At 36.4% G+C, this 27492-nt stretch overlaps 4 protein-coding genes, 1 long non-coding RNA gene and 1 pseudogene across 5 annotated transcripts; 2 read left to right on the top strand and 4 right to left on the bottom strand.

Moving 5' to 3' along the window:
• LOC108813547 (transcription factor MYB44-like) overlaps positions 1 to 883 on the top strand; it is a 1538-nt pseudogene extending 655 nt beyond the window's left edge.
• A 2343-nt stretch (positions 884 to 3226) lies between these two features.
• Positions 3227 to 3842, bottom strand: LOC130496171 (uncharacterized). The gene is made up of 2 exons (XR_008935238.1): positions 3719 to 3842; positions 3227 to 3599 (listed from the first exon to the last, which is right to left on the bottom strand). It is a non-coding gene; the product is annotated as an uncharacterized LOC130496171 (long non-coding RNA).
• A 10982-nt stretch (positions 3843 to 14824) lies between these two features.
• On the top strand, positions 14825 to 17462 carry LOC108805895 (transcription factor MYB44-like). The gene is made up of 2 exons (XM_056989878.1): positions 14825 to 16911; positions 17020 to 17462. The coding sequence occupies exon 1, from the start codon at positions 14918 to 14920 to the stop codon at positions 15812 to 15814; it is 897 nt and encodes a 298-aa protein (XP_056845858.1). The 5' UTR covers positions 14825 to 14917; the 3' UTR covers positions 15815 to 16911; positions 17020 to 17462.
• A 400-nt stretch (positions 17463 to 17862) lies between these two features.
• Positions 17863 to 20388, bottom strand: LOC108813595 (subtilisin-like protease SBT1.7). The gene has a single exon (XM_018586194.2). The coding sequence runs from the start codon at positions 20285 to 20287 to the stop codon at positions 18023 to 18025; it is 2265 nt and encodes a 754-aa protein (XP_018441696.2). The 5' UTR covers positions 20288 to 20388; the 3' UTR covers positions 17863 to 18022.
• Positions 20389 to 22741: 2353 nt separating this feature from the next.
• LOC108813014 (protein CONSERVED IN THE GREEN LINEAGE AND DIATOMS 27, chloroplastic) lies at positions 22742 to 24524 on the bottom strand. The gene is made up of 7 exons (XM_056988743.1): positions 24157 to 24524; positions 23891 to 24043; positions 23711 to 23788; positions 23526 to 23621; positions 23381 to 23416; positions 23108 to 23289; positions 22742 to 22994 (listed from the first exon to the last, which is right to left on the bottom strand). Exons 1-7 carry the CDS (start codon positions 24412 to 24414, stop codon positions 22832 to 22834), a joined length of 966 nt encoding a protein of 321 aa, XP_056844723.1. The 5' UTR covers positions 24415 to 24524; the 3' UTR covers positions 22742 to 22831.
• Positions 24525 to 24777: 253 nt separating this feature from the next.
• Positions 24778 to 26941, bottom strand: LOC108813013 (casein kinase II subunit alpha-2). The gene is made up of 9 exons (XM_018585431.2): positions 26604 to 26941; positions 26172 to 26496; positions 25931 to 26088; positions 25752 to 25842; positions 25603 to 25668; positions 25427 to 25509; positions 25283 to 25346; positions 25117 to 25185; positions 24778 to 25018 (listed from the first exon to the last, which is right to left on the bottom strand). Exons 1-9 carry the CDS (start codon positions 26924 to 26926, stop codon positions 24959 to 24961), a joined length of 1239 nt encoding a protein of 412 aa, XP_018440933.2. The 5' UTR covers positions 26927 to 26941; the 3' UTR covers positions 24778 to 24958.
• Positions 26942 to 27492: the final 551 nt, after the last annotated feature.

Below are 27492 nucleotides of genomic sequence, written 5' to 3' on the forward strand. Positions count from 1 at the left end.
TTGGTTTTCGGTTATTTTTATTTCCAAAAACATTTTAGGAGAATTTAATTTTGGGGTTAGTTCGGTTAAATTTTCTATCTAAATGATTGAAAAAATTAAATTATCTCGATTAATTTTGGTTATTTATGTTTGAATTTTGGTTAGTTCGGTTATTTTATATTGGATTTCGGTTAAGAATGTACTAGTTGGTAAAAAAAATTCTTATAAAACCAAACTAATCGATTATCGAACCAAACCAAACCAAGAAAAAAAAATTTAGTTTCCAAACTAAACCTAATTTTCAACAAATCATGTAGTTAATGTGATAATCAAAACACTGTGTATTACTTAAACGTTTAACTAGATTCTGACTCGTCCGGGTATATTTTCTGTTTAAATATTTTTGAAAAATTTTAATATTTATTTATGTTATGTTGTAATTTTATTAATATTTAATATTAATTTAATTTAATATAATTTTGATAACTATATAAAAATTTATATTAATTTAGTTTAATATAATTAAGTTGTAGTTTAGGCATACGACGTAAAGCTTGTGTAAAATATCTATGTTTCTTGAAAAAAATCCCTAATTATCAAAAACATACGGCAAGGACATATGACGAAGTCTAGTTTCTCAAATTCTAGGGTTTTTAAGTTTCGATGTGTGAGATTTGAGAGAGGGAAAGTTTGAGAGAGAGGCTGATAGAGTTCTTTGTGTTCTGTGTCGAAATTGAAACGAAGAGAGAAGGAAATCGTGAGGCAAACTGAAAAAAAAGAAGTGAAAGTTGTATGTAATTGGAGCTTGAAGATGAATAGGTAAGTCATCTTGTACTTTGCTTACTTGTGATTTCATAATGAGTTTGATGAGTTTAAAAAGTTATCTTGTATATAGGAGAATTAATGTTGTATACTGGGCAGCAGATGGAACATATAATTAAGGATCAAATTCTCTCGTGACCCAAAAGGAGTTCAAAAATTCTAAAATGACACAACCATGATTTAAATTTATTTTACATTTACATTTAAAGATAAAATAAAGGTAAATAACTAAAAACCAGAAGACATTTACTTATTTACAACCCGTGCCACTAATATCCACCCAAGATCCGACCCGTTTTCTGACCCAGAATCTAACCTATTTGTAACCCTAAATCCCCAAATCAAGCACAATCTCTCCTTCACCTTACACAATCCAGTTTTTGTTGTTCTTGTTCTTAACCCAGATTTATACTTGTTTTTTTTTGTTCTATCCCAATCGATCAACTTATTATCGTCCTTAATCGATTTCCTCTTATCTGGATCGAACTTTAGCTTTACTGTGAAAAATTCACGACATTGAAGAACACAGAGTTATACTAGTACAACTGGTACAACGCAAACTAGTACACAACTAGTACCACTCTAACTAGTACAACTAGATTAAGTATAACCATTAACCAGTATAACTAGTCCAACTATGTTGAATATAACTAGTACAACTATAAACGTATATAACAAGTACAACATTGCAATTAATATGGTGATATTTGGTTTTTGTTTCATTGTATGAATGATGCTATCAATAAAATGATATATAACCAATGAGACATGTTGGCCTAATCTTTTCCCGTTTGCATTTGTCAAAATACATAAATAATTTATTTTCAATAATATTTGATTTTGATAATGATTTTTTTACAAAATGTGTTAGTTAACATTGGGTTGTAATCTTCTCGCCTCAATATCTATTTCATTATATAGATGTGAAAATAAAAATAAAAGATAGACCAATTGTAAACACATATTACAAGAAAATATGGTGAAACTTGTATATGTTTGTTGTATTTCCATCAAGGAAATGAGGCATATAAGACATAAAATTATAAAATAGATCATATATGACTAATATAATTGGTACAGTTAGTAGAACAAAGAGAAAAAATGGATCATATAGGACCCATGTTCGAAAAATGTTATCGCCTAGTTGCTGTTTGGAGGTTGACCGCGGCGAGTTTGATCAAATCGGTGAATTCAGGTGTTGACCCGCGTTGATCCGCGTTTGACCGCTTAATTCCCACGTTGACCACCTAATTTCCGCCTAATTCCCGAGTTGATGTCTAAGTTTTTTTTCTTCGCGTAAAGTTGAAATATTATTGACTATTTTTACTCATTAGTGACAGATTTTAATAAGTATTCATTACTAAATAGTTACAATTAATTATCAAACTCAAACAAACACATGCATATTTCATTTAGGGATCTTTTCGTATCAAATACACTCTAATCAAAATGTTTGACAAATAAAAAACACATGCATATTACATCTAGGCCCTGCGTAATCCCCGATTACTCTCCGATTTTTCGGTAACTCGCTAGACCCGGACTCGCCGCCCCCTTTAGTGCCTTCTGAACAGGCTATATGACTGATATAGTTGGTTATAAAAATTAAAATCCTTAGTTGTACCACATGAAAAATATAGGAAAGCCAAATGAAGTTTTAAATTTCTTAGAAAGTTCAAGCTGAAATCAGAAAAAAATCTGGTCAATTAGAAAGTTTGGGATCAAAATGAAGAGAAACAAAAAATCTGAGGACCAAAAACACAAATAGTGAAAAGTTGCTTCTTCCACCAGATTCAATCAATCGCTCATCCATGGTTGATTGAGATTTTCTCAATCCATCGTCATCCATGGTTGACTGAAATCAAAGCTTGGCGGAGTCGGCGGTGAGGATCTAAGATCCACGGCGATGATGGCGACTTGGTGGAGTCGACAAATGTTGCCTACGAGTTATCGAACACAACTTTGATTGGAGGTTGGAGCATTTAACCATCATGCGTTTGAAGTTTGAAGAGGAAAAGATGGTCACGATTACAGAGAGTACTGGATACACCGCATGATGTCGTTGAAGTTAAAGATCGGAGACGCCGCGTGCTACCGGAGGAGATACGACGTCAATGTTGAAGAAGACCAATTTCTTTTTCTGTTTTTTGTTTTTAAAAAAAAAAAAATTCCTGAAAGTAAAAAAAGATAAAACAAAAAGAATAAATTCATTAAGGGTGAATTAGATATTTCATATAAAGTGTGTCATGTAGAATAATGTGGGTTACCATAGAATAAGCTATAAGGGTTATGTGTTATATAAGAATAATGTCCCCTTTTGTCTCGACACCATGTTACTCTTCTTTAAAAAAAAAAAAATCAGGTTTACGAAGAAATTTTCATGTTTTTGTGTATTTTAGTGACTTAGCAACTTGATTGTAGATCATAAATGATAAAATGTTAACAGCAACAATCTGAGACACAAACAACTCATACGACACACAAGGTAGGAATCATAAATGATAAAATATTAACAGCAACAACTTGAGCTTAAGACACAAACAACACTTCTAATTCTCTCTCCAATGTCTTTCTTCATATCAAGAACATCTTGCTTCGGCTCCATTAATTCTTTCTCTACGGTAGCTTCATCTGCCCACTTAAACATATGGTCTGGACCAAAGATAGCTCCACATGGACATAATTTTCTTTTTTTTTTAAAGTCAACATAATTGTCAATAACCCACATTGATACTTTCTGGGTATTCCACGATCTAAATCCATTTGTGGTTATGACTCCTACTATCTATCTCTTTACACTAAAATCAATAGAAAGTTCAAACATTAACACAACTTAAATGAAGAAATAGCAAATCACATACGAGTTAATGACATAAGAACCGAAATTGAAAACATCAGAACACGCAAATTTGCTTACCTGAACGAAGAAGAATGGAGAAAATTTGGAAAGAACAAGCAAGAACCCTAAAATTTTTTATTTGGGGATTTTGGGAAAAAGAAAAGAAGAGATATGAAAGCTGTGACGTTTTTGGTCACTTAATGAAACGCTGAGTTTCAAACTTAACGACAAATCACAGCTTTTAACGTTAGTGTAGACGGATGGTCTTTTTCATTAAGATAAGTAACTTGAGAGGTTTATTCATTACCTTCTTAATTGAGGGTTTTTACCCGAATCTTATTATATAAAGATTGGTTCTTTAAAATTACTAATTAATATGATCGTGACACATGGCAATTGTATATTTAAGATTATGACATGAGTTAAGTTATAATTTTTATATAAATAGTTAATTAATAGTATTTTTCTTTTTAAGTTTTAAACAAAATATTGTAAACAAATAATAAGTTCATACAAACAATTATTTAATATATTTTCCTTTTATGTCCAAGAAATAGAAAATTTAAACGTTATACGAAAATAATTTTCCTTAATTATGAACAAATATAATTATAATATTTATTTAATAGTATTTTTTCCTTTTTAAGGTTTATATAAAATAATTGTTAACGAAAAAAAATTATATACTAATAATTATTTAATAGTAAGCTTCTTTTTTAAATAATAAATATAAAAATAATAGTAATTTTTTTTCTGTGAAACAAATTATTGTAAATAAAAATATTTTCCAAAATAGTAAATTAATAGTAATTTTCCTTTATAAATCTAAAATGAAAATAGTAAAAGCTATATGAACAATAATTTTTCCTTTTTTAGAAAATCATGAAAAAGAGAATTATAAAAGAAAATTTGTAGTTAAATAATATTTAAAATGAATGATAAAATCCTAATAATACACCAAACTGTTTAATAATAAATATATGATTTAGCTAAAATCATAGATTACTTTTATTTTATCCTAATCAAAAATTTAAAAGAGTATTTTAATATTATTTTTTATTTTTATTGTAAATAAAAAAGGATATTTATAAAATAGATCACTTTTCCTTTTTAAAAACAATTCAAGCAAAATAAAATTTTTAAAAACTTATTTAATAAATCATTAATTAGTACATAAAGAAAATGTAAATGTTATCATTTACTTGATTTACGTTATTCGACTATCAATTTTTCTTATTTTTTCATTCAATTTCTTATTTAGGTTGGATTCAATTCAAACATTAGGTATAATGTTTTTTTTCTAATCCAAGTAGTAAGTTGATACAATTCATCTATGTGCCATTATTATAAAATATAAATTTAACTTGAACTTATGTATGAAAATTATTTTTATTAAAATAAATCTTACACAACGTATACAAATAAATCATAAAACTATAATAAATGATTATTATTTTATGTTTTTTATTAAATTAAAACATCAAACAAAACCGTTGCAACGCAACGGGCTCATATCTAGTAAAATATAAAATATAGTTCAGGGGGTTTACGTTAAAAACCCTTTGATCAAAAGATGTTTATTGTTAAAATAATATTTTTAATATCTCTTAAAAATAAGCAGTAAAAATTTGTGAATATATTTTATAAATTATATTATATAAGTAAAATATAATTTATATATATATTTTTTTGCTATAATTGAAAGATATTATAATCAACAAAATATATAAATATATGATAAATAAATAAAAGTAATTATAAACTATTTTTAGTCAATTAAACATATATCAGTTTATGTTACTTAATTATTTTATGTAATCATCTGAGAAATTAGATAGATGTATAAAAAGTATTTCTATTACTTTGAAAATATATATTTTTGTATTGTGTAAAATTATGTTTTAAAATAAATAATATTTCTTTTCATAATATCAAGATTATTGTGAAATTTCTTTTTTTATGAAATTACATTATATAAAAAATATATAGATTTTTATCTATGAAACAATAGATATAAAGGAAGTATTTTATTAGTTCGAAAGTTATATTTTATGTTATTTAAAATATTTTTAAATAGAATATTATTATCTGTGTAAATTTTCCTTTTTTATGAAATCATATTTAGTAGACATATATTTTCGTTTTTAAATTTGCTTTTCAAAGTTATAAATGTTTCTTTTTTAATATATATGTTATATGGAAAAATTTTGATAATAAAACTAATAAAAATCAATAATAGTATTTTAATGTATATATTTTTAATTCATTAAAGATATCAGTGTAATCAAATATTGTGTGAGTGTTAACGTGAGATCGACACATATGAAACTGATTTCTCAAATAATATTATAGAGATATGATTGACAAAAAGTGGCTTTAGAGTCTTTCTATTCGCACGAAGCTTTTAAAGCCTTAACCCCAGTCGGACCCTAATTAGATTGGTAATGACCCTTAACGCGTAAGCAAATAGTACGAAGTGAAAGCCCATCACAAACTGAAATTCTATAAAGCTTTATGTGTTCATTCAGTTAATCCAATTGTTGGAAAGATGATTCTCTCTTCTTCTTCCTTTTTGATTAAGCTTTAAACTATTTCACTAATCCAATTAAATAGTATATGACATTTTAGCTTTGAATGTTACGACATGCAAGCCAGTGAAATTTTGTATCGAGCTGTATTTTCACTCTTTCTAAAGCCTTTTTGATTAAATATTAAACGTTTACACACGAGGTATTAAGCATAAAAAGTTTACTAAACCCTTCAATTGATCTTGGTTTGCAAAACCGGCGAAGATCAACACTAGTGGCCACCACTAGTGGCCACACCGTCTACAATCAGCTCAGCTAATGCGCAGAGCAGTGGCTGGACCATTCAGGATCCCCCAGCAACTATGTCATGTGGCTACATAACAACCGTTGATACCCGGAATCTCTCCGATAACAGGGACTCCATCTTCAGTGGTGGGCAAGAAACAAGCTTGCTCTGTCTTCACTTGAGCGTTTTCTTCATTTAGATAGCTCGAAACTGTTTTAGCTACTCTTTTGAGAACCTCTATGGATTCAGGATTGCTAGTCACCTGATCTGGATCATCAGGTACTTCTTCTGTGACGACATTCCACATAAGTACACTTCACCTGTCAAAACAAAACAAACCATTCATTGTCATCTGATCTTCCAATCCAGACAAAAGAACCGAACTCTAACCTGTGGGTCGGAGGGTACACTTCAGGGTCCAAAAGCTCGACCACCGTTGGAAGGATGATAAGTTAAGAAAAGAGCATGAAGTGTTACAGCGTTCGGCTCTTTCGGTTCAAGAACTATGCTATGAGCTTTCGTACCGTACACCCTAAACACCGAAGACAACATCTCCAACTTACCAGACCACGGCGAATTTTTCGACGAGGGTGACAGAATTCCTTTTTTGGCGAGGAAATACGCCGTGCAGACGCCGATGACACCTCCGCCGCATACGACGACTCGCTTCGACGCTTCTCTTTGGAGCAGATCGTGACCGTTCGCGCGTGTGGTCAATCTCAGTCGTCTGGATAATAACGCCGATGAGGATGAGATCACCGTCATATTAGCAGCAGCCATATGAGTTTGATGAACTCCACACGTCGACTGGTGAGAAAACTACTTAATGAGCCTATATTTATATTGGGCCGATTGACACTATAAAATTTCTCATGCAAAATAATAAGAAAACATTATTATAGTGTAACAAAACAAGGTGTCTGTGTGTGTGTTACATCGTGGGATTTTTATTTGAAATGATTACGAGAACATGTGAAATTGAGAGATTAGCCAGGAAAATAATTTTTATCATATGATATTATATATGTTGTTACAAATGTTTGCTCTCTCTCTCTCTCTCTCTCTCTTCTCTCTCTCTCTCTCTCTCTTCTCTCTCTCTTCTCTCTTCTCTCTCTCCTCTCTCTCTCTCTCTCTCTTCTCTCTCTCTCTCTCTCTCTCTCTCTCTCTCTCTCTCTCTCTCTGTAGCAGTGTTATTTGTTTACTAGTGTTTTTTTCTTCAAGAGCTTGTTGGATTAATTTGAGTGTTCGAAGAAGAGTAGAAGGAGAGATAAAATAATTGAAAAAGACAACCAAGCTAATCATAATCACACAGGCCACTCTGAATTTGGGTTCCACCACTTTGGCGACAAAAGCCCAATTATAGGGCGGCTCTTCTTCGGCCATTCGTTAACCACACATACACTCCTAATTAATGACTTCAATATCTATACGATATTTATGAGCAACAACTGACACAGTGACGGTGTCAAGTGTCAACTTTCAGTTAGATCAGCCGAACACTTTTTTCACAGTACTAGAAATGCCATTCTATTTTAACAGCTATGTTGAGAACAGACGTGCATGTATAAAATCATGGGTTCGTTTCATGCTACCGGTATGAAACTTATTTCACGGGTGTTTTCTCAACTTGATAGAATGTATAAAAGAGTTATCTATCGACAGAGAGTGTGATTTTAGTTTATAGCATTATTTTCCTATGCCTTTCTAGATCCATCGTCATTGTGCTTTCCACGAAAAGTTGATAGTCGATGTTTTTCTCCACAAGAGGATTATTGTTTCTGAATAGTAATTATAACACATTTAGTCAAAAATAATTATAGCAGACTGCTGTTCAAAATATAAAAAATATTATAAATGGTGATGACCAACAAACAGAGTAGAGATATAATTTTTTTGCCAAGGTACAGAGATAACGTAAAAAAGGATGGAGAGATTTTTTTTTGCCATCTGTTTTTTATTAACTAACGAGTCGAAGTCCAAACTGGAACAAAGTCCGAAATACAATACTACAAAAGCCCACATAACAGACTCATCCCGACACCCCGTCGACGGCGGAGTCAGATCTGGAACATGGTGGATCTATGAAAGCATCAAAAGATTAAAATGCCTACAATTGATCCTCCATTTTTATCATACATGCATGCGTTAATAGACAAAAATCGAGAGGCAGAATAACGGATAAGTCTCATATTCATAGATGGAAAAAATGGAATAAAAACCTAGAAAAAATAGGCGATGACGGTGTCGAAGAAACCACCATCTCCCGAAAATAAAAGCCGGCAAAACTGATGTTGAGTAAGTCACCACTTCTCAGAGGCAAATTGGATGAATACCATAGAAATGCGATGCTAAAACCAACCAACCACTATACACATCAAAAAAAAGATAGATAATAAAAGTCAAAGTCTGATCGATGCCGTGACTGTGAAAATCTACGGACATCAGATAGAAAATTAAGAAGATTTTTTTTTTTGCCGTCTGAAGTAATATATATATATAAAACCAAATATACACAGAAAATTAAGAAGATAACCATAACTAATTTTTTTTTATGTGGAGAGGTACCAAGAAAGTGAAAAAAAAAAGATGTGTTTGGTGGTAAAAGGTGCAGAGATATTACTTATAGTAATGTTTTATTGTAATTTGATTTTTGGGTTCTGAAAATTGTTAAAATAAAGTCAACAAAAGCCGGCGAGCAATGTGGGGAAAAAGATTCATACTTTGATGCAATCTGTCCTTTTGTTTCTAACTTTATGCATATTGGCATCGCTTTTGCCAGTTGATGACTCGTATGACGACGCTACACCATGCATTATATTATTGGTAAAAACTATAACTGATCAATACTTGGAATTGATATAAATGCATCGTACATGTTTTTTTTTTCCGTCTAAACTTTTATTAAGCATTCAAGTCCAAAGGCAAATTCCACAAACCAGTATAGACAAAATAAAAAGTCCAAAACTAAAAAGACTAGATAAACACTACTAAACTAAAGCCCACAAGCCGAAAAACCGACTACATCATCGGCCACACGTCCAAGAATTAGCGAACCCGATGCACGTGTCGAAATCCTCCGAACGAGGAGACCACGCGTCACACGGACGGTTCATCTTCATCACAGATTGCCACCGTTACCGGAGACGCCAAACCACCACCGGAATCCACCGGGACACAGAACCTCCACCACATTAACCACTCCATCGACTGTATTGGAGTTTCTACGGAAACCAAACACACGGCCTCACCATCACATGACATCGTCACTTCGAGAATCACCGTCGGAAGAAACTCACAGACGTTTCCCCACAAACCACCGGAAGCAGAATCACCACTCGACTCCCTTCCACACCGAATTATCCTTCCACGGAGAGCTTACATCGACCAATCGAGATCTCATCCGGGAAACATCAACACACCCACCACGCTTTTGTTTGAAGAAACAGAACCACCGGCGACGCGAAGCTTGAGGAAGCCTTCACTCCCGGAATCAAAGTCGGCGACCATCATCAGAGAAGACGGCACGGCCCCAGAGACAAAGCCGGTCATCCACCGAACATAAGGTGTGATACCGGAACACAAAATCCAAACATGCAGAGCTAAGAACCCAGCTACGTCAGAAAGATCGCAAAACAGAGGACGCCGAGACAACTTACGCTACTAAAAGAAGATGACGCAAATAAAAAAAGGGATATGGTAATCGGCGGCAAAAGCCACCGGCCACCGAGCGACAACCACTTTCAGAACCGCTTTCTAGTTAGAAGTTGGAACTTTCTCTCTCTTCTATGTCTCACAGATTTAAACACATAAATGCATCGTACATGTATTTGGGTTGTGAATTTCATAAAACCACTAGATATTATGTAAACTAAACCATGCATTAATTCACAGAACTTTACAATACACTAATTTTTTTTCTTTAACTGACAATACACTAGGTTATCACTTATTTTTTCTTTTTTGTTTTGTGATTTGGGTTATCACTTGTTTGTTTATAAGCGTAACTTTGGACTATTCACACGATCAGATCCAATGGTAGATTAAATGAATCAAGTAACGTTGTTATTTTTATTTAATTAACCACATTCCAGTGCCGTAAAAAAAACCACATTCCAGTCATAGGATTCTTCATACGTTATTGCCTTGGTACGTAAATCCGTACATATATACATGGTGAAATATATAATAGATAACATTCACTTTTGTCGAGAGACTAAGCCTATATAAGTTTTTTTACATGACTACCTAGCTATATGTGCCTACGTATACACATTATCACTGTTTTGGGTTATATAGGGACATGAGCATTGAAGGCTTTTTCAAAAGGTTCACACGCGTCCCAGGAAAAAAAAATATTATAATATACTACAGCATTGAACTCCTCTCGTCCCGCCCTTTCGGGATGAACCTGTTTCATAACTATTTAGTGGGCTCCACGCCACGTAGCGGCCCACTATAGGTCAACTTTTTAAAAAAAATCAAACGAAAAAAAAAATTAATAAAAAATTAAAGTTACAGATCCTAACCGGGAATTCATTGATGAGCATGGTCTAAGTTGCATGACTTTTGGAAAATTATAATATTTGTTAAAAAAAAAGCCATGGAACAACCTTTAGAGTTTACACAAAAACAAATTCAAAACCTATATCATATGAGTTCCGGATTCTAAAGTGGACTGATTAAGTTTATAGTCATACAAATCGACCAAGTTTCACAAATCAAACTAAAGGGCCGGTACTTGGTAGGTACTGAAAGAAAATGTTTTGATTCCATGCAAAAGAGTCACTTTTCTATATCGTCCAACAAAGAATCCCTTTTGAATCAAGCTAGTAAAGGTGTTAGGTGTGTCATGTGTGTCGCTCAAGCACACATGAAAAGACCAATACTAATAATTATCTTAATTCTTAAGCACGAAGGTCACTAAACACCGTCGTTTCAGTGATGACCATTAAATGAGATGTGGTCGTAGTGGATATATACATACATGCACACGTGTGGGAGCGAAGGTACAAAATGGGCATACGGCTTAAGATAAGAGCGAACGGAAGGATACTATTCAACAGCATCTTTCTATTCTATGCATCTACGTAATTTGACAGCATTGGTGTTTTTAGTTTTTTTTTTGTCAGCTTCATTGGTGTTTTTAGTTAAGTTACTCAAATATACATTAAAAACACATTCGGATGTGGATAGTGATTTTACTCTAGAGCATCGTTCTTCCGAGTTTTTCTTTTTTTTTCTTCCGAGTTGATTATATATTTATTAATTAATAAATATATACGTTAGGAGATTCTGAAATACATAAGGTATAAATTTTAATATTCATATCTACTTTAGGGTAATGTTCAGCTTTTTTCAAATTATGTACAAATACATACTGCTTAATTGGTGTACCGGAGAAAAGTAATGTATAAATCAATACTCCGATGACAATCAATACTCTGAATTGGTAAAAACAATCAAAACGTAAAAAGCTAAAGAAGGCGAATACACTTCTCTTACTTGTGACGAATTTATGATAACAAAACCGAATAAAACCGCTAAAACAAATGAAGACCTTAACAAAATAATAAACTATGCAAGTGGAAGAATATATATCTAACCACGTATTGACCAATAGCAATTACAGTTCCACGACAGGAGGAACATAACAAGAGTAGTTTTGCCCTGTAAAGAATTTTGAACGTTACATGTCATTAGCACTTACACGTGGAAGTATTAGACATGTACACGTGCGCTTCCTGGAAAACAGCTGTTAAGCTTTTGTCCAGTTCTCGTGATTTTGAGAATTTTAAATTGTATTGTACTGAGTTAGGTCATGTTCCACGTGCCTTTATTTCTGCACCACTATCTCTTTTCTACAAGAGGGTCAATGATTTTCTGGACCGAAAATATACAGTTGTAAGTTGTAACCTTGGACGGTGTGTGATTATATAAAATATTATATGGACGGTGTTTTATTTAATGTTTTCAATGTTCTTGTCAATTTTCTGGTGGTTATTACGCTAGATCATAACCGAAAAAATATCTCCACTCCAATAATTGTCATGTCCGCTGTGTATTCAAGTTTCCTACATTTTTGGATGTTTTTGTGTTCTCTTATCAAAGATCTTCGTATGTTATGTTTTGAATAGGAGTACATCTTAGTATCGACTATCGAGTACGAGCTATATGTTGAGACGATAACCAATGAATTATTTCGAATTATTGTTCTAAACCTTAGATTATCGCTCATCAGATGTCATGATATAGTGATTTGTAAAGAAGAAATGAATAACAATGTATCACAATCTGGGAAAGAACTAAATCTGATCAAATCTTCAAAAAAATGGAATTGTCCAAGATTTGTGAATAATTAAGACATTGTTAATCAATCATTAATATCGTATATTAAAATTAAAATAATTTATCCGTTTCATATTAAGTGTCGTTGTAGGAAAAAAAAATTGTTGTAAAAAAAGAAGTATCGTTTTAACTTTTCAATTCATAATTTATTAACTTTATTTTCTATTTTATTTTTCATTTTGTTTAAATATGAATAAATATATGTGTAATAAAGTTTTTATATAGAAAATATGTAGAATTAAAATAAACGGAATGAATATCTATTTATTTGTTGTTTGAGGAAAATTTTAATGCAAAAGTCCAGTAAAAATACTTTGAAAACTAGCAGACTCAAACCAACAATCGACCAGTGATCCTAGCAACCACGAGCAAAGAGGGTATTATATTTTTTCAGGTTTCGCAAAAAAATGTAACGTAAACCAATACTAAAAGATGGGCTAATTGCAAATAGGCAAGGTACAGCTACATGGCATTACGCTTAATAGAAACATCTCAACCGAGAAGAAGTGAATTTAAACTTATTATGTTTGATTTACTATTTACCTATCTCGCTCGTGACCACAAGCACTAAATTCGACATATATTTTGTTACACCATGCGTCAATTAAAAGTCGAATCTAATGCATTGAGAAATCTTTTAATGTTAATCAAATCGCCATTCTCGTATAAGGACGTAGATTTGAAAATTTAGAATTAACGATGAGATAAAAGAAATAAATTTTGTGGGCGTGTTGCTGCCTTTCTTGAATGTTTGCCAAGTCCATTGTTGTTATTAGTTTTGTGAGCCTCTCGTTTTGTTGATATAAAAAGCATAAACTGATTAAACAGTACTTAAAAAATAGTTTATCGTTAAATAAAGGTCGGAGGAAGGATAGGAAGAAGGTGTGGACGGCGTTGGGAGCGTGCGGCTTAACAAGAGAATCTGAATTTTCCCGACCATACTCGTACCGTACAGATCAAGAACCCTTCTTAAATACGCGTTGTGTCGTAAAATGGATTACAATTAGAGATTTTATTAAATATTTTTAAAATCAATCAACAAGTTTACAGCCTGTATTTGCTTCATTTTCGCGGAATAAATCACAATTATATACATATTTTCAGGAAATAAAGGCAGTGTGATTTTGCGTTCCAGTTCGGCAACCTATCTTGTCGTTTTCTTCCACGTCACCAACGTCTATCTATCTGTTTTGATAGCCGCTCATTTACATCACGTTTCTTAAACTCAACATTAATATCTTTAACTATATTTCTCATAAATTTTCGATAGTATATGTCACAAATTTGGTTTCACATTCGGTTTATACAGTTAAACAGACCGTAACTGTTCTATTTATTCATTTAAACCAACCTTAACATTAGTCTTTGCCAAAAAACACGATTACAAACATGGATTAGGTATGTTGTGTTTTTGTCTATTACTAATGTTATTCCCTTTTTAATGACAATTTGCTTCTTTTTATACAGTTTCGTAGACAAATTGATTAGTTTTTCTACACCCGGAAAACTGGTTATGTAAAGTAGATATTATTATAGAAAGTTTGTGGAGTGGTATACAGCCTGGCTTTTGCTATTCTAAAGTCAGACTAAACATAAAAAAAAACTGTCCTTACCCGAACCTAACCGTTATCGTCTTTTATTAAATTTAATTTAAATTCAACTCAAAATGTGCGAATATTATCATAGCTTTGCTAGTTGGGTTTCGTGATTTTGTCTCTTTAACTTCCCACTTTCACCACTCTCTTTATAAGCGCGTGCATTCACAAGCCCTATACATTGAGCTCGATTATTCTCCACGCTCCTATGTACGAAACCTGCGATCTATTAAAAAATCATTAGGAAAACGACAAAAAACGACACATCGACGTAGCCATGTTACGACGCGTGTCCTTTCACAGCTGTATCGCAAACTTTGGAGAACCGCTTGCGTGGAAGAAGCGTTGCCCATGACTTCTCTACAGTCTAAACCGGTTTCCGGTTAAAAAATCTCGTAGAGAATTGCTGTATAAATATAGTTTTGTCCTCTCGTTAGTTTCTCGAACTTGTTGTGTTAATTCATCTCTCTCAACAAAACAGAGAGAAAATCACTATAAATCTTTAATTTTATTTGAAAAACCAATGGCGGATCGGATTAAAGGTCCATGGAGTCCTGAAGAAGACGAGCAGCTTCGTAGGCTCGTTGTTAAATACGGTCCGAGAAACTGGACAGTGATTAGCAAATCAATCCCCGGTAGATCGGGAAAGTCGTGTCGGTTACGGTGGTGCAACCAGCTTTCGCCGCAGGTCGAGCACCGGCCGTTCTCGGCGGAGGAAGACGAGACGATCGCGCGCGCGCACGCTCAGTTCGGTAACAAATGGGCCACGATAGCCCGTCTCCTCAACGGCCGTACGGACAACGCCGTGAAGAATCACTGGAACTCGACGCTCAAGAGGAAATGCGGTGGTTTCGACCACCGTTACGGGGCTCCGGCGGAGGAGGAGGAGGAGGAGGATCGAAGGCCGGCGAAGAGATCGGTGAGCGACGGATGTCCACCAGTTGCTACTGGGCTTTATATGAGCCCAGGAAGCCCAACTGGATCTGATGTCAGCGATTCGAGTACGATACCGGTTCTGCACTCTGTTGGGCTTTTCAGGCCCGTTCCACGTGCGGGTGGTGTCGCGCTGCCGCTTCCCATCGAAACGTCGTCGTCTTCTGGTGACCCCGCGACTTCGCTGAGCTTGTCGCTTCCTGGTGCTGACGTCAGCGAGGAGTCAAACCGTAGTCACGAGTCAACTAATATCAACAACACTTGGAGCCGACAGAACAAAAAAACAGAGTCGCTGTTACCATTTTCTGTCGGATTCCGAGGTGCGATTGAGGAAATGGGGAAGTCGTTTGCTGGGAACGGCGGGGAGTTTATGGCGATGATGCAGGAGATGATAAAGGCGGAGGTGAGGAGTTACATGATGGAGATGCAGAGAAACCATAATGGGATGATTCCGATGAGTCAAATTGGAGTCGGGAGAATCGAGTAGAAAAGGGAGAGTTTAGTAACTGTTACAATCAATATGTGAAACCAACCGCTATGGAAATCTGGAGGAAGAGAAGAAAAAACTCTCTGTTTCTCTTTCTCATTTCAGATTAGACATTTAAGAATTTTGGGACTTAAGAAATGTATAGAGCGGAAGTCGAATGAGCAAAATCTCGGTTCGTGAACCTAGAGTAATAAATAAAATTTTCAATCTCTACTAAACTTATTAGCTTTTTTTCTTCCTAATAACAACATTAGTGATCGTCGGTTGAATATCTAATATTAACAAAGTTGATCTTAGCCATTTCATCAACCTTGAAAGGACTGTTTTCATTTGTGCTACACTTGCAGCTTCAAACAACCTAAACGCCATATATTGAATGAAATCTTTTTTTTTTTGAACACAGATATTGAATGAAATCTACTAACAGCATAAACTCTGACAGATTAAATGAAATTTGAAATATCCTAAATGGGATATAATTTTTCAAAAAAACTGTAGCATTAAGATTTAGGATTTTGTGATACCTGGATACTAATTTTAAAAATATTTTCAGTAAAAAATACTTTAAAAATTGAAATAAGTTTTAATGATTACTATTTAAAGTTTAGTATTTAGGAAGTGAGATTAACTATTTTAAAACGATAGGCAAAAAATGATAGCCACATGTAAATGGTGTTCCATAAAAGAAACAAAATGATGAAGAAGAAAGTTGTTCCAACACAAACTCTCTCTCTAAAACCTCCAACTTCTCACTAAAAAGCGTCTAATTGAAGTTTGCTTCGGGGGCCGGCGGTTCCCCACCGTCGGTCACCACCCCTTTTGTTTGTAACATATTAGTATTTTCTTTGCCTTTTGTTTTTTGATGTTTATACTTCCGTTTAGCGGATATGTTCTTTCGTTGCAGATCAAACTTCGCTAGGCGATGGTTTAGTTTTCAAGTTCCAACCTTTCGCATGCGTAACTCTAATCCCGTCAACTCTTGATCATATATGATGTTTCTCCTAATCAGCTTTTCCACTGTTTAATGGAGAATCAGTCTTTGCTGACTTAGATCTAGCCATGTTTGGCTTAAGGCAAAGCTTCTCTAATAAAAAAGGGTAAAGTTTGTTTGGATTTCTTAGGTCTTTTGAAGAAGATTCAGCAGAGATGGCGTTTCTAACGGTCCGTCAAAGAATCTCTATTTCAACTGACTTAAATTTCCTCAGGATTAAACATTGGTGAAACATGACTTTCTGGTTAATGAGTTTCGGTTTAAAGCGAGAGGTTTCGTTGGGAGTACAAGTCTTGGCAAATCAAGGTGTTGTGGCGGCTCCTGATGAAGAACCATACCGGCGGCACTGTTTCTCCGGTGACAAAGTCGAAGGCGGTTACGTCAAGAGCTCAAGAGCGGTGGAGAAGATTGGTGTCCTCGTTAACATCAAGTTCCTGCCACGTAGCAGCATCTCAAAAATTACCCTACACGTGTTATAAGCTGTGTCATCCTTTTGTTTATTTGTGTTGGGCCTTAATGCCAATATTGTACTCTTCTTTAGTCCAAGAGGCTTTTATAAAAAGAAGTTGAAAAAAAAAAAAAAAGTTGTTCCAGATTTCAATGTTTATGTTGTAATGCTCTATAATATTAGAATTGCATATGATTGTATTTATATTATTTTATGTTTTTTTTACTTTTCATTTTATTTAAATAAAAGAATTGTTAAATAAAAATCTAGAAAAAAGTAACAAGATTATCTCTATTGAGCCCAATAATATAAAGCCCATTATCTTATACCGTCCTTCCAAACCCCCAATAACCAACCAAAATCTAGTCATGAAATAAATCATCTCAGAAAGTAATTTGTCTTAACCTAGTAAGTCAAAGTAGTCATAACACACTTTGACCCCAAAAAAAAAAAATAGACATAACTCATAACACACTAGCAGTTAGTATGGTCTAAACTTTTGGTACCTTTTTTTTGAAAATTAAAGATTCAAATCAAATGATGAATCACGTAGAGACGCAGCTTATCCTTGTGGCCGGAGAGTATTTTTCTTTCTTTTGAGATAGCAAGGAGAGACAAAGAAATTTCAATAACATACTAGATAAAGCCCAAGAACACACCGCATGCTAATTTCGCTTTGAAACAGAGAGCTATTACAAAGAACGGCACTACAATGTCCGTGACTTTATTCTTTCCATCAAGCGCTCTAATTTTGTCATAATTTATACAACTATGTCCAGCTAATCGCCACGGGACTAGCCACGACGTGTTTTCCATCTGACCATTCAATGCTCCCGAAGCTGTTGGGTCCAGACTGCTTAGACGAGTTTACTGTAAACGTCACTGTATAAGATTTCTTCTCGTTGATTTCTTTGAAATTCAAAACCGCCGGTTCAACCGAAATCTTAACTGCTGTTGTCTCCGAAGTTACTTTAACCGAGTAAGACCCAGCTCCTCCAACACTCGTGACAGTGCGTGCGTACTTGTACACGCCAGAGCCGTCAACGTTGACGGCGAACGAGGGATAGTTTAGATCAGCGACAGAGTACGATTTACTCGGATCGCAAGTGTAATTACGTCTCGATACACTTGTGATCTGCGACGGTGTGTAATTCAATGCACAAAGGAAGCCTAAGTAATCCACCGTCGTTAGATCGTATATCAGTCCTGGATTGATGGCTGTTGTTGGTGACACGTGTCCTGCACCGTGGTCAAACGGCGTTGAAGGCTTCCCCGTCGTGACGTCGAGGATCGGTTTTCCATCTTTGTATGTTTTGTAAGCGGTGGTCATGAGAGCCGATCTGATCGCGGCAGGGCTCCATTCCGGATGCACGGACTTGAGAAGAGCAGCTAAACCGCTCACGTGAGGGCAAGACATGGACGTTCCCGAGATGATGTTGAACTCCACACGTCGAGCATCGGAAGCTAAACCGGTAGGTCCTTTGGACCCGGTCCAACCGGCGAGGATATTAACTCCGGGAGCGATTAAATCCGGTTTAAGAATATCCGGCGTGATCGAATTGGGCCCTCGCGAGCTAAACGCCGCAACAACGGGAGACGGCTGGACGTTAACGATGGTCCCTTGGATCAAAACCGAAGCGGTTGGATTGGGATCGGTTAAGACGTAATGCCGGATAATGTCACCGGCCTTCTCTCCCACCGCGGTGGCGGGTAACAAATGAGCATCCGCCACAAGCTCCTCTCCGTTCTCCCCCGTGTTAGCCAGAATCATCCCGAGTCCACCAGCAGCTTTCACCACCTCACCTTTCTGAACCCTAGCGTTCACTCCTCTATCGCACATCACGATCTTCCCTTTCACTTTCTCCGGGATCAAACTCCCGGTCCCACATAGATTCCCATTAGTCGCGTTACTAGCTTTCCCCGCGTAAACGAACGGCAGCGTTTTAGCGGGAAGAGCGTCTCCTTTAAACAAGGAGACTCCAGAATAATTCTTCCCGTTTCCAAGAACCGCAACCGCGGGAAAATCACGATCTATCGTACCAGCACCAACGGTGGTGATCCAGGGAGCTACGTTCGATAAACTGGACGAACTAGGACCGGAATTACCGGCGGAGCAAGAGACCAAGATCCCTCTCTCCATCGCTGCGAACGCTCCGATCGCGACGCTGTCTCTATAATAATCGGACGTTCCACCGCCGAGAGACATGGACAAAACGTCGACGTTATCGTCAATAGCTTTATCGATGGCAGCTAAGATATCGGAGCTGAAACAACCACCTTCCCAACAGACTTTATAAACAGCCACGCGAGCGCGCTGAGCCATCCCGCGAGCCGTCCCGCTAGCGAATCCCAACAGACTAGCTCCCTCCACGACGGATCCGGCTGCGGTTGACGACGTGTGTGTCCCGTGACCGTCGTCGTCTCTAGGAGACTTCGATTCTTTGGACTCCTCGACCGGTCCCATCGTCGCTTCGTAGCCGCGAGCGAAGAATCTAGCTCCGATTAGTTTGCGGTTACAGTGGGAGGCTGTGAAGTTGGTTCCAGACTCGCATCCGCCTCTCCACGTGGACGGGATCGGACCGAATCCAACGTCGGAGAAGCTTTTGCTCTCTGGCCAGACTCCGGTGTCGAGGACTCCGACGACGACGTCGCTGGAGGAACCGGTTTCGGGGAAGAGGTCGGCGTTGTGGATGTCGAGGCCGAGGAAGAGCGGAGTGCGAGTGGTGTGTAGCTCGTACCGGTGCTCAGGTAGAACGGAGATGACACCTGGCTGAGTCACGAGCGTTTCGGCTTCTTGGGGAGTTAACCGGGTGGAGAAACCGTGAATCGCGTTGGTGTAGGTGTAGAGGAGCTGAGCAGATTGTGAGACGGATCTGAGGGAGGAGGAGTACCAGAGGGAGTGGAGGTCGAAGCTCGACGGCATCTGAGATTGCGCCATGTGTACGATGTATGTTGCATGTTGAGCACCTTGGGACGCGTGGCAGAAACACAGATGGAGAAGGAGGATAATGGAGGAGAGTGACGAAGAAGACATATCTTTCGCAATCTGTGGTATCTCTCTGATTTGGACGAAGAGAGAAAGGGTTTATATATAATACAGTAGAGAGAGAGAGAGAGAGACGGGAGATGCTAGTGAGAACACACAAAGAGGTTAAGATGCTACTTGCTAGTAACCGCAGCTTCTGAGACTGTGACACTCTGTCATAACGTGCCGTTTCTCTGATCTCTTTAAATCGGTTTTATATTCCCAAACCCGAACCAGATCTTAACGTTTTTATGGTCAACTGCCACATCTTTAACTTTGCTACAAAACATAAAGCTAAAATGCTAACTCTAAACCAATCTCAGTTATAACTAACCAATGAATCCTTCTTCTAACCGGAATTAATTATATTGACCAGCTCCAAACTATATCCTATAAGTAAAAAAACATGTATGACTTTATACAGTATATCCGACTACAGGTATTAAACATACTAAGTTAACCATTTTGTTTCAAGGTATAATTATTCGTGGATTCAATTATGACAGTTAGGACAGATGAGTAGCAACAGGTAGATATTAATTTGCGACATGTGACTCTGATTAAGTTTATTAATCAAATCTTTGAAACATCATCATTGTTTTATTCTCAACGACACATCACACCAATTCCTGCCTCATGCAGCTTACACTAGTAGTGTAATCTGTTTCCTCACTTAGGCCTGGGCATAAAATCCGGAACCCGAAATCCGAACCGAACCCGAACCGAAAAACCCGACCCGTTATCCGACCCGAAATATAAAAATACCCGAACGGGTCTTGTAGGGTGGTATAAAAAATATCCGAATCCGAAGTGTTATTAACCGAACTCGAACGGGTAACCCGAAAAATCCGAAACTAATAGTTAATATAAATATTTTGAAATATATATAAGTATTTTAGTTATTAAATTTAATATTCGTGGTAATATGATATATAATAATAAATATTAACAATATTAAAAATATTTTAAGTACACAATTAGTTATTATAAATAAGTAATTTATAATCTGTTCATTGGAATAACAAGTCAACTCTCTATAATATAATGTATATTGTTTATAAATAATGTTTGTTTTTATACTTGATTTAATATTTTATTGTTATTTTAGCAATTTTATGTGTGATAGATTAATTTTTATTAATTTAGTTGTTTTTCTTTAAGTTTTTGTTTTCTTTACTTTGGTTATATCCGAACCGAACCGATATAACCCGAATCCGAATGATATATGGTTACTTTATGGGTTTTAGGATGCAATAAAATTTTTAACCGAACCCGAAGTATTATTATCCGAACCCGACCCGTACTAATGAAATTTTACTATGGGACCTAGGAGCGTAAACCCGAAAACCCGAAAATCCGAAAAACCCGATCCGAACGCCAACGGGTACCCGAACGCTCAGGCCTATCCTCACTTGTAGATAACATTCAAATAATATTAGCTAGTCACATTGATAAATCGGCAATTATTTTCGTTAAACCGGCTAAATGTCTTAGCTCCGGTTCGCTTGAGTAGGATCCGGTCGTATCCAGTGCGGTTGAATCCCAAAAAGAAGGTTACGTTACTCTACCCCACATTAAATGTATCCCAAGTCAACAATTTTGTCTTCACCTCGAAATATGTGTATACAAAATAATCTGGATACTCGTGACTCTTTTCTGTTTGTATATACACAAACACAACAATACAATATACTCTTGTCCACATTAGACATCAAAACGTCTTTATGTCTACACTATTTAGCGCCAGACGCCTTTATGCATTAAAGCTTAGCTTCATTTGGTTTAGCAATTTACTTTAGAGATTTTTTTTGCGTACATTGATTAAGTACATACCCATTATTTATGTCTTAAGAAGGTTCATACATAAGGAACTACTTTTCATACAAATCTGAATGGGTTTCGACAAAGACATCATCAACTAACCAATGCTTTTGACGGTTGGGATCCAAATAATGTGTGTGTGTGGCAATTATAGAGGCTTTAGTTTGTATGGTACGACATGAATTAACGTGTCTTCACAACAGATCCGAGCTCACTAAAGCCCTATCTAAATAGTTAGTACATCTGCAAATGTTCTTTATTATTAGTAGTTTATCTTTATGAACGAACAAATAGCAACATCAGAAGCTGGCAGGTTGGTCCATATTATCCGGCGACTCTCAGTAATAATGCCACGACGAGGTATTGAATCTTGTCCACGTCTCTGATTGATTTCATATAGTATTAAATGTTGGAAAAGAGTAGTGGTTTTAATTGGACCATGCTTTATCTTGTTTTGGAACTTGATTAAAATTGAACTGTGTGCCTACCAGGTTCACCTCATGAACATTTTTCTTCTTCTTTCAGTTATATAATAAAAACCTACGCTCCAGTCTATAAGAAAGTAATAATATTACTCATGTTTCTTTACCTTTGGGCAATTACAGGCCCACGTAACCGACAATTTTTTAATAATAACTGGTATATGGTGATAAGATGATTGATATATAGGCATTATAATCAAAACTGAAAAAGAGTACATAGTGCATGTGTGTTGTATTTCTAGTATGACAATTATTTAACAAGATCTTCCCATTTGCAGTATTGGCCACCGGCCAATGCACGATAGTAACGGTCTCTACAATAGACCGGTCTTCCATCAGCAGCCTCAGCTGCGGCCGCTGCTAAGTCATCATCTGTCACAACATCTGTGGGCAACCGAAGCAATTGTTCTTTTCTGCAAATTTGTATAAATAAGAAAAGAGGTGAACGTTCGGTTCCAACCCAAAAAGAATAAATAAAAAATTCTTAATAGTTTGGTGATTATCGATTTGATATCTACTTATTTACCTCATATTGAACTTGTTGTTGGTTCTTGAAATAGAAACCTCCGGTTGGTTACCATTTGATCTTAGAGTGGTTTTAAAAAAATCCTCAACAGGTGTTGCAAAAACGAATAGGACGAATGCTGAAACGAGCAAAGCTCCTGTTCCAACTAATGTTTGTTTCAGCATCTTGATTACCGGCTTCACCTGAAACTCACAAAAGTTGCATGTCTTTTCATTTTTCACCACTGAATAAGAAATGTTGCCAAAAAAAAAAAAAACATCGTCTGCATTTTACCTTGTACGAACCTAACAACCTGTCCCGAGCCAATACCTGAGAAAGAAAAAAAACAAAGATGCAAAGTCACAGTCAGAGTCAGTTATTTGGAGCAATGAATGTTCATTTCTTCTAGTGAAAAGGAAAAGACTTTGGAAATGCAGACCTCAGGTGGCTTAACCCACATTTGGCCATCATACCATCCGCTCTCTTCGTATGGAATAACAGCAGAGAGTAGTCTATCTCCAACATAGCTCCATCCCTAACAACAAACCAACCAACTTCATTATAATCCACTTATAAATTCTGTTAAGCTATGAGAAACAGAGGAAAAGTATATATATAAAATACCAGGTAAATTCTCAAGACAATCAATGAAACCAGGAATAAAGTTCCTGTCCCTGCAGCTATAACAAACCTCAAAGGTTCCTGCAAGGGAAAATTATATATATATATATATATTATAATCTTCTTCTTCAAGAGAGAGAGAGAGAGAACGGCTCAACTCAAGGGATTTTGAAGTTCACTCACTCTGGAAGGATTAAAGCTAGCAGCAGCGATGGGAACACCAAGAACAGTGAAAGTGACCAACCAAAGACCACCTATACGAAGAAAGAATTGGGTTGGACTCAATTCTCCCCATGAATACAACGTCCCTTCCTTCAAAGCCGAATACTCATTCACCTAAAACAAAGTATTATTCTCTTATTATTATGACACTTTTAAAAAACATTTTATCTATTAGAGTTGGAAAGTAAGAAAGAAATAAAAAGACAAAAAAAAGCAAATATACATACAGGTCTTTGGTCGGAAGGAACTTGTATCTCTGAGCTAGGATCCCAGCTTTGTCCAGAGAAACTCATGCTTCCACTTCCGTTACCTTCTTCCTTCATTGCTTTCACAGAAACGCTTAGAAACATCTGCTTCTTCTTACCATCATCATCGCCATATTTAACGATCGACGAATAATCATAGTAGCTGCCGAGCTTTCTGTTACAAACGCGATTGGGTGGTATCTTCGGAAGCAAAGGGTAATTAACGTTTAATCTGAGCATTTTGCCAATGAGTTTTGTGAGTGTCCGTCGCGTTGATTGAAGAAAAGATCAAAGGTTAGTGGAGCAGAGCTCCTGAAACACGTCAAACACTGCATAGCCAGAAAAACTAATATAATTCTTTTTTCTTTTAAATCTTATTAAGTATTTGGCTTCTGCTGACTTGTGTCGTCTGTCTCTAGCCATGTGGCAGATGCTCCCTTGCACATAGTTTTCCCGGGTATCTCTCTCTCTATTAATTTTTATTGGGTCACTAAGCCCAGTTTAATTTAATCGGCTCTTTATTTATAATAAAGACCCATTAAGTCGTCCAAATAAGCCTTATATGACAAATTATTAACCACTGTTATTATATGGAACAGCGAGTGTAAACAATATGCTTCCATTAATGTTTAGTAATTTTATACGTTTAATACATTCGGAATTCACGGCAAAGTGTTTTAAACGTTGGACAAAAAAGAAAACACCACACAGTTTAGATGATACTTGAAGAAAAGATCAAACACTTACCATCCAGATCTCTCTCTCTCTCACTCTCTCTTGAGTTTCATTGACTTCTCATCCTGCTGGTTTCTGCTGCCCTGACTTGCGCGAAGTAAGCATGCGCCTGCCATCCAAAAATCAATATAATCTATTTACCTCAAATGTAAAAATGAAAACTATGAGAAAGAAGAAAGTCGGCTCTTTTTTTCTTTTACTACTTACCATGGCTTCTTTTGCAGTTAATCTGTCTTGATGATCATACCGGAGTAGCTTGTCCAGGAAATCAATCGCCTACATTGTTTAAAGACACACAAACCCTCTTTAAAACCCCAAAACTAAAAACCGTTTTCTTTAAGAAGATGAATCAAGAACAAATAATAGTAAGAACCTCGGGTGAGACTAGATGCTGATTGTCTGCGTTGGTGAATTTGGACCAAGGCTTCCTGCTATGCCTGTGTGTTGTGTGTCCGTTGAACCATAATGATTCAGTAAAACAGAACCTCTCTTACAAAAATTAAGTTACAAAACATACCGTCCAACGAGTGCTTCGAGTTGTGGTTCAAGTTCTAACTGGTACTTATCTAGATAAGCGTTTAAGTCATCTGTCCCAAGTACCTATCAACAAAAGCAGAGAGATATGTTCATATTCATTTTTATAACCACAATGAGATCTGACAACTGAAAGAGAGAGAGTTGTACAAACTTTACCTTGGCGATTTTCACTAGCTGATCCTGATTGTCATGGCCGTAGAAAAAAGGTTCCTTACGGAATATCTACACGAGATGAATAATAAATAGTCCAAATCAGATGAATAATAGTCCATATCTGCACGGTGTAATATGCACCCCTCACTCACCATCCCAGCAAACATACAGCCAAGGCTCCACATATCCAATGAGTAGTCATAATCTTGCAAGTCCACAAGAAGTTCAGGTCCCTTAAAGTATCTGATATACGACGACGCATTGAGGAGACAACATCAGAGTGAAGCTTAGCTACAGCGAAGATAGAGAGGATATAAAGTAAAAACCATACCTCGATGCAACACGGACATTATACTCTTTCCCAGGGTGGTAAAACTCAGCGAGACCCCAATCTATCAGCCGAAGCTTACGCAGCTCATGGTCAATCATAACATTGTGAGGCTTTACGTCTCTGTGCATTATCCCTTGCGAATGGCAGTAATCCAATGCCTGGAAACAAACAAGTAGTAGTCTCGAATGGAAGCTAGCCACCAAATAATGTAACAATTTATATACAAGAAGTAGTTTTTTACCTTCAAGAGCTCAAAGATGTAGTAACGAATGTCGTAATCAGTAAAGGTCGGATAGAGAAGTTTAAAGTCAGTGCTGTTGACATACTCGAATATCAAGCTCGGAGTTTTGGAATGCTCATCTCTAACAACATCAAACAGCTTCACAATGTTGGTCCCACCACACAAGTTCTGCAGTATCTTGATCTCTCTCCTTATCTTCTTTTTCTTAACGGGTTTGAGGATCTTAACGATGCACTTCTCCTTGGTGTTCACGTTAAACCCCTCGAACACTTCACTGTACTTCCCACGCCCCACCTTCCTCACTACCTCATACTCATCTTGCTCCCTAGACACAACAAAGAACTAAAACATCATTTCATCTCATCTCAACATCACTAATAAACACTAAAGGTTGAAACTTTTTTTTTTCTAGGGTTTCACAATCAATCTTACCCCCACTGAACATTGAGCGACTCGTAATCCCAATATTCCTTGCTTCGTACCACGTTGACGTCCGTGTACACGCGAGCTTTCGACATCGCCCGCGTCTGATCGGAAACAGAGATCTCGGCGGCGAGAGGATCTGGATCGATGCCGACGGAGGCAGGTGTCTCCGTGGGAGCGACGAGAGGCGAGCGTCGGATTGGAGAGTGCGCCAGAGGCGCACGTAACGTCAAGACGGCGCACAGTAGCGAGAAGCGTCGATGAGGAGGAGATTGGAAGAAGATGAAGGAGGAGGAGGAGAAGAAGAAGACGAAGAATGGCACATGTATCATTCACTACACTCTCCCGTAGCTGATTCTGTTTTCGTTTTTTCTTTTTCCCTTCCTTTTGCGCTAACATGTTTTACTAAATGGGCCTTATATGGACTTCTAAGGCCCATTATATATGTAACTCGTCTAGTCTACACAAGTCTTGATTAGGTAGCTCAGAGGGATATTGAGGCATGTGATGGGTGAAGATGCTATTATGAGATATCAGTGCATGATGTGTAAATTGCATAAAGCTATTGATCATGACGTGGTTGAGTTGGTTAACTAGAAGTAAATAAGTCAATATTCATGTAGCATATTCTGTTTTTATTATCGTAACTATTTCAAAATTTTGAACTCTTCGTTGCGGACGTCTTTGTATTATTGAAAGAGACCATTTATTGCAAGATTGCAATGAGTCACTATCAAATGTTGGGGGGCATATATAGGGACTTCAATTATCAGAAAAAGGAAGGATTTAAATATGATAAGACTCTTTTGTAGGGACCAAGATATCCATCAACCATATATGTTCTGTCATAAAAATCAAGATTCTCTTAACTTATCTGTAGTAGTACTCCTTCCCTCTC

The sequence above is a fragment of the Raphanus sativus genome, chromosome 6, assembly GCF_000801105.2.
Source record: "Raphanus sativus cultivar WK10039 chromosome 6, ASM80110v3, whole genome shotgun sequence".
NCBI lineage: Eukaryota > Viridiplantae > Streptophyta > Magnoliopsida > Brassicales > Brassicaceae > Raphanus > Raphanus sativus.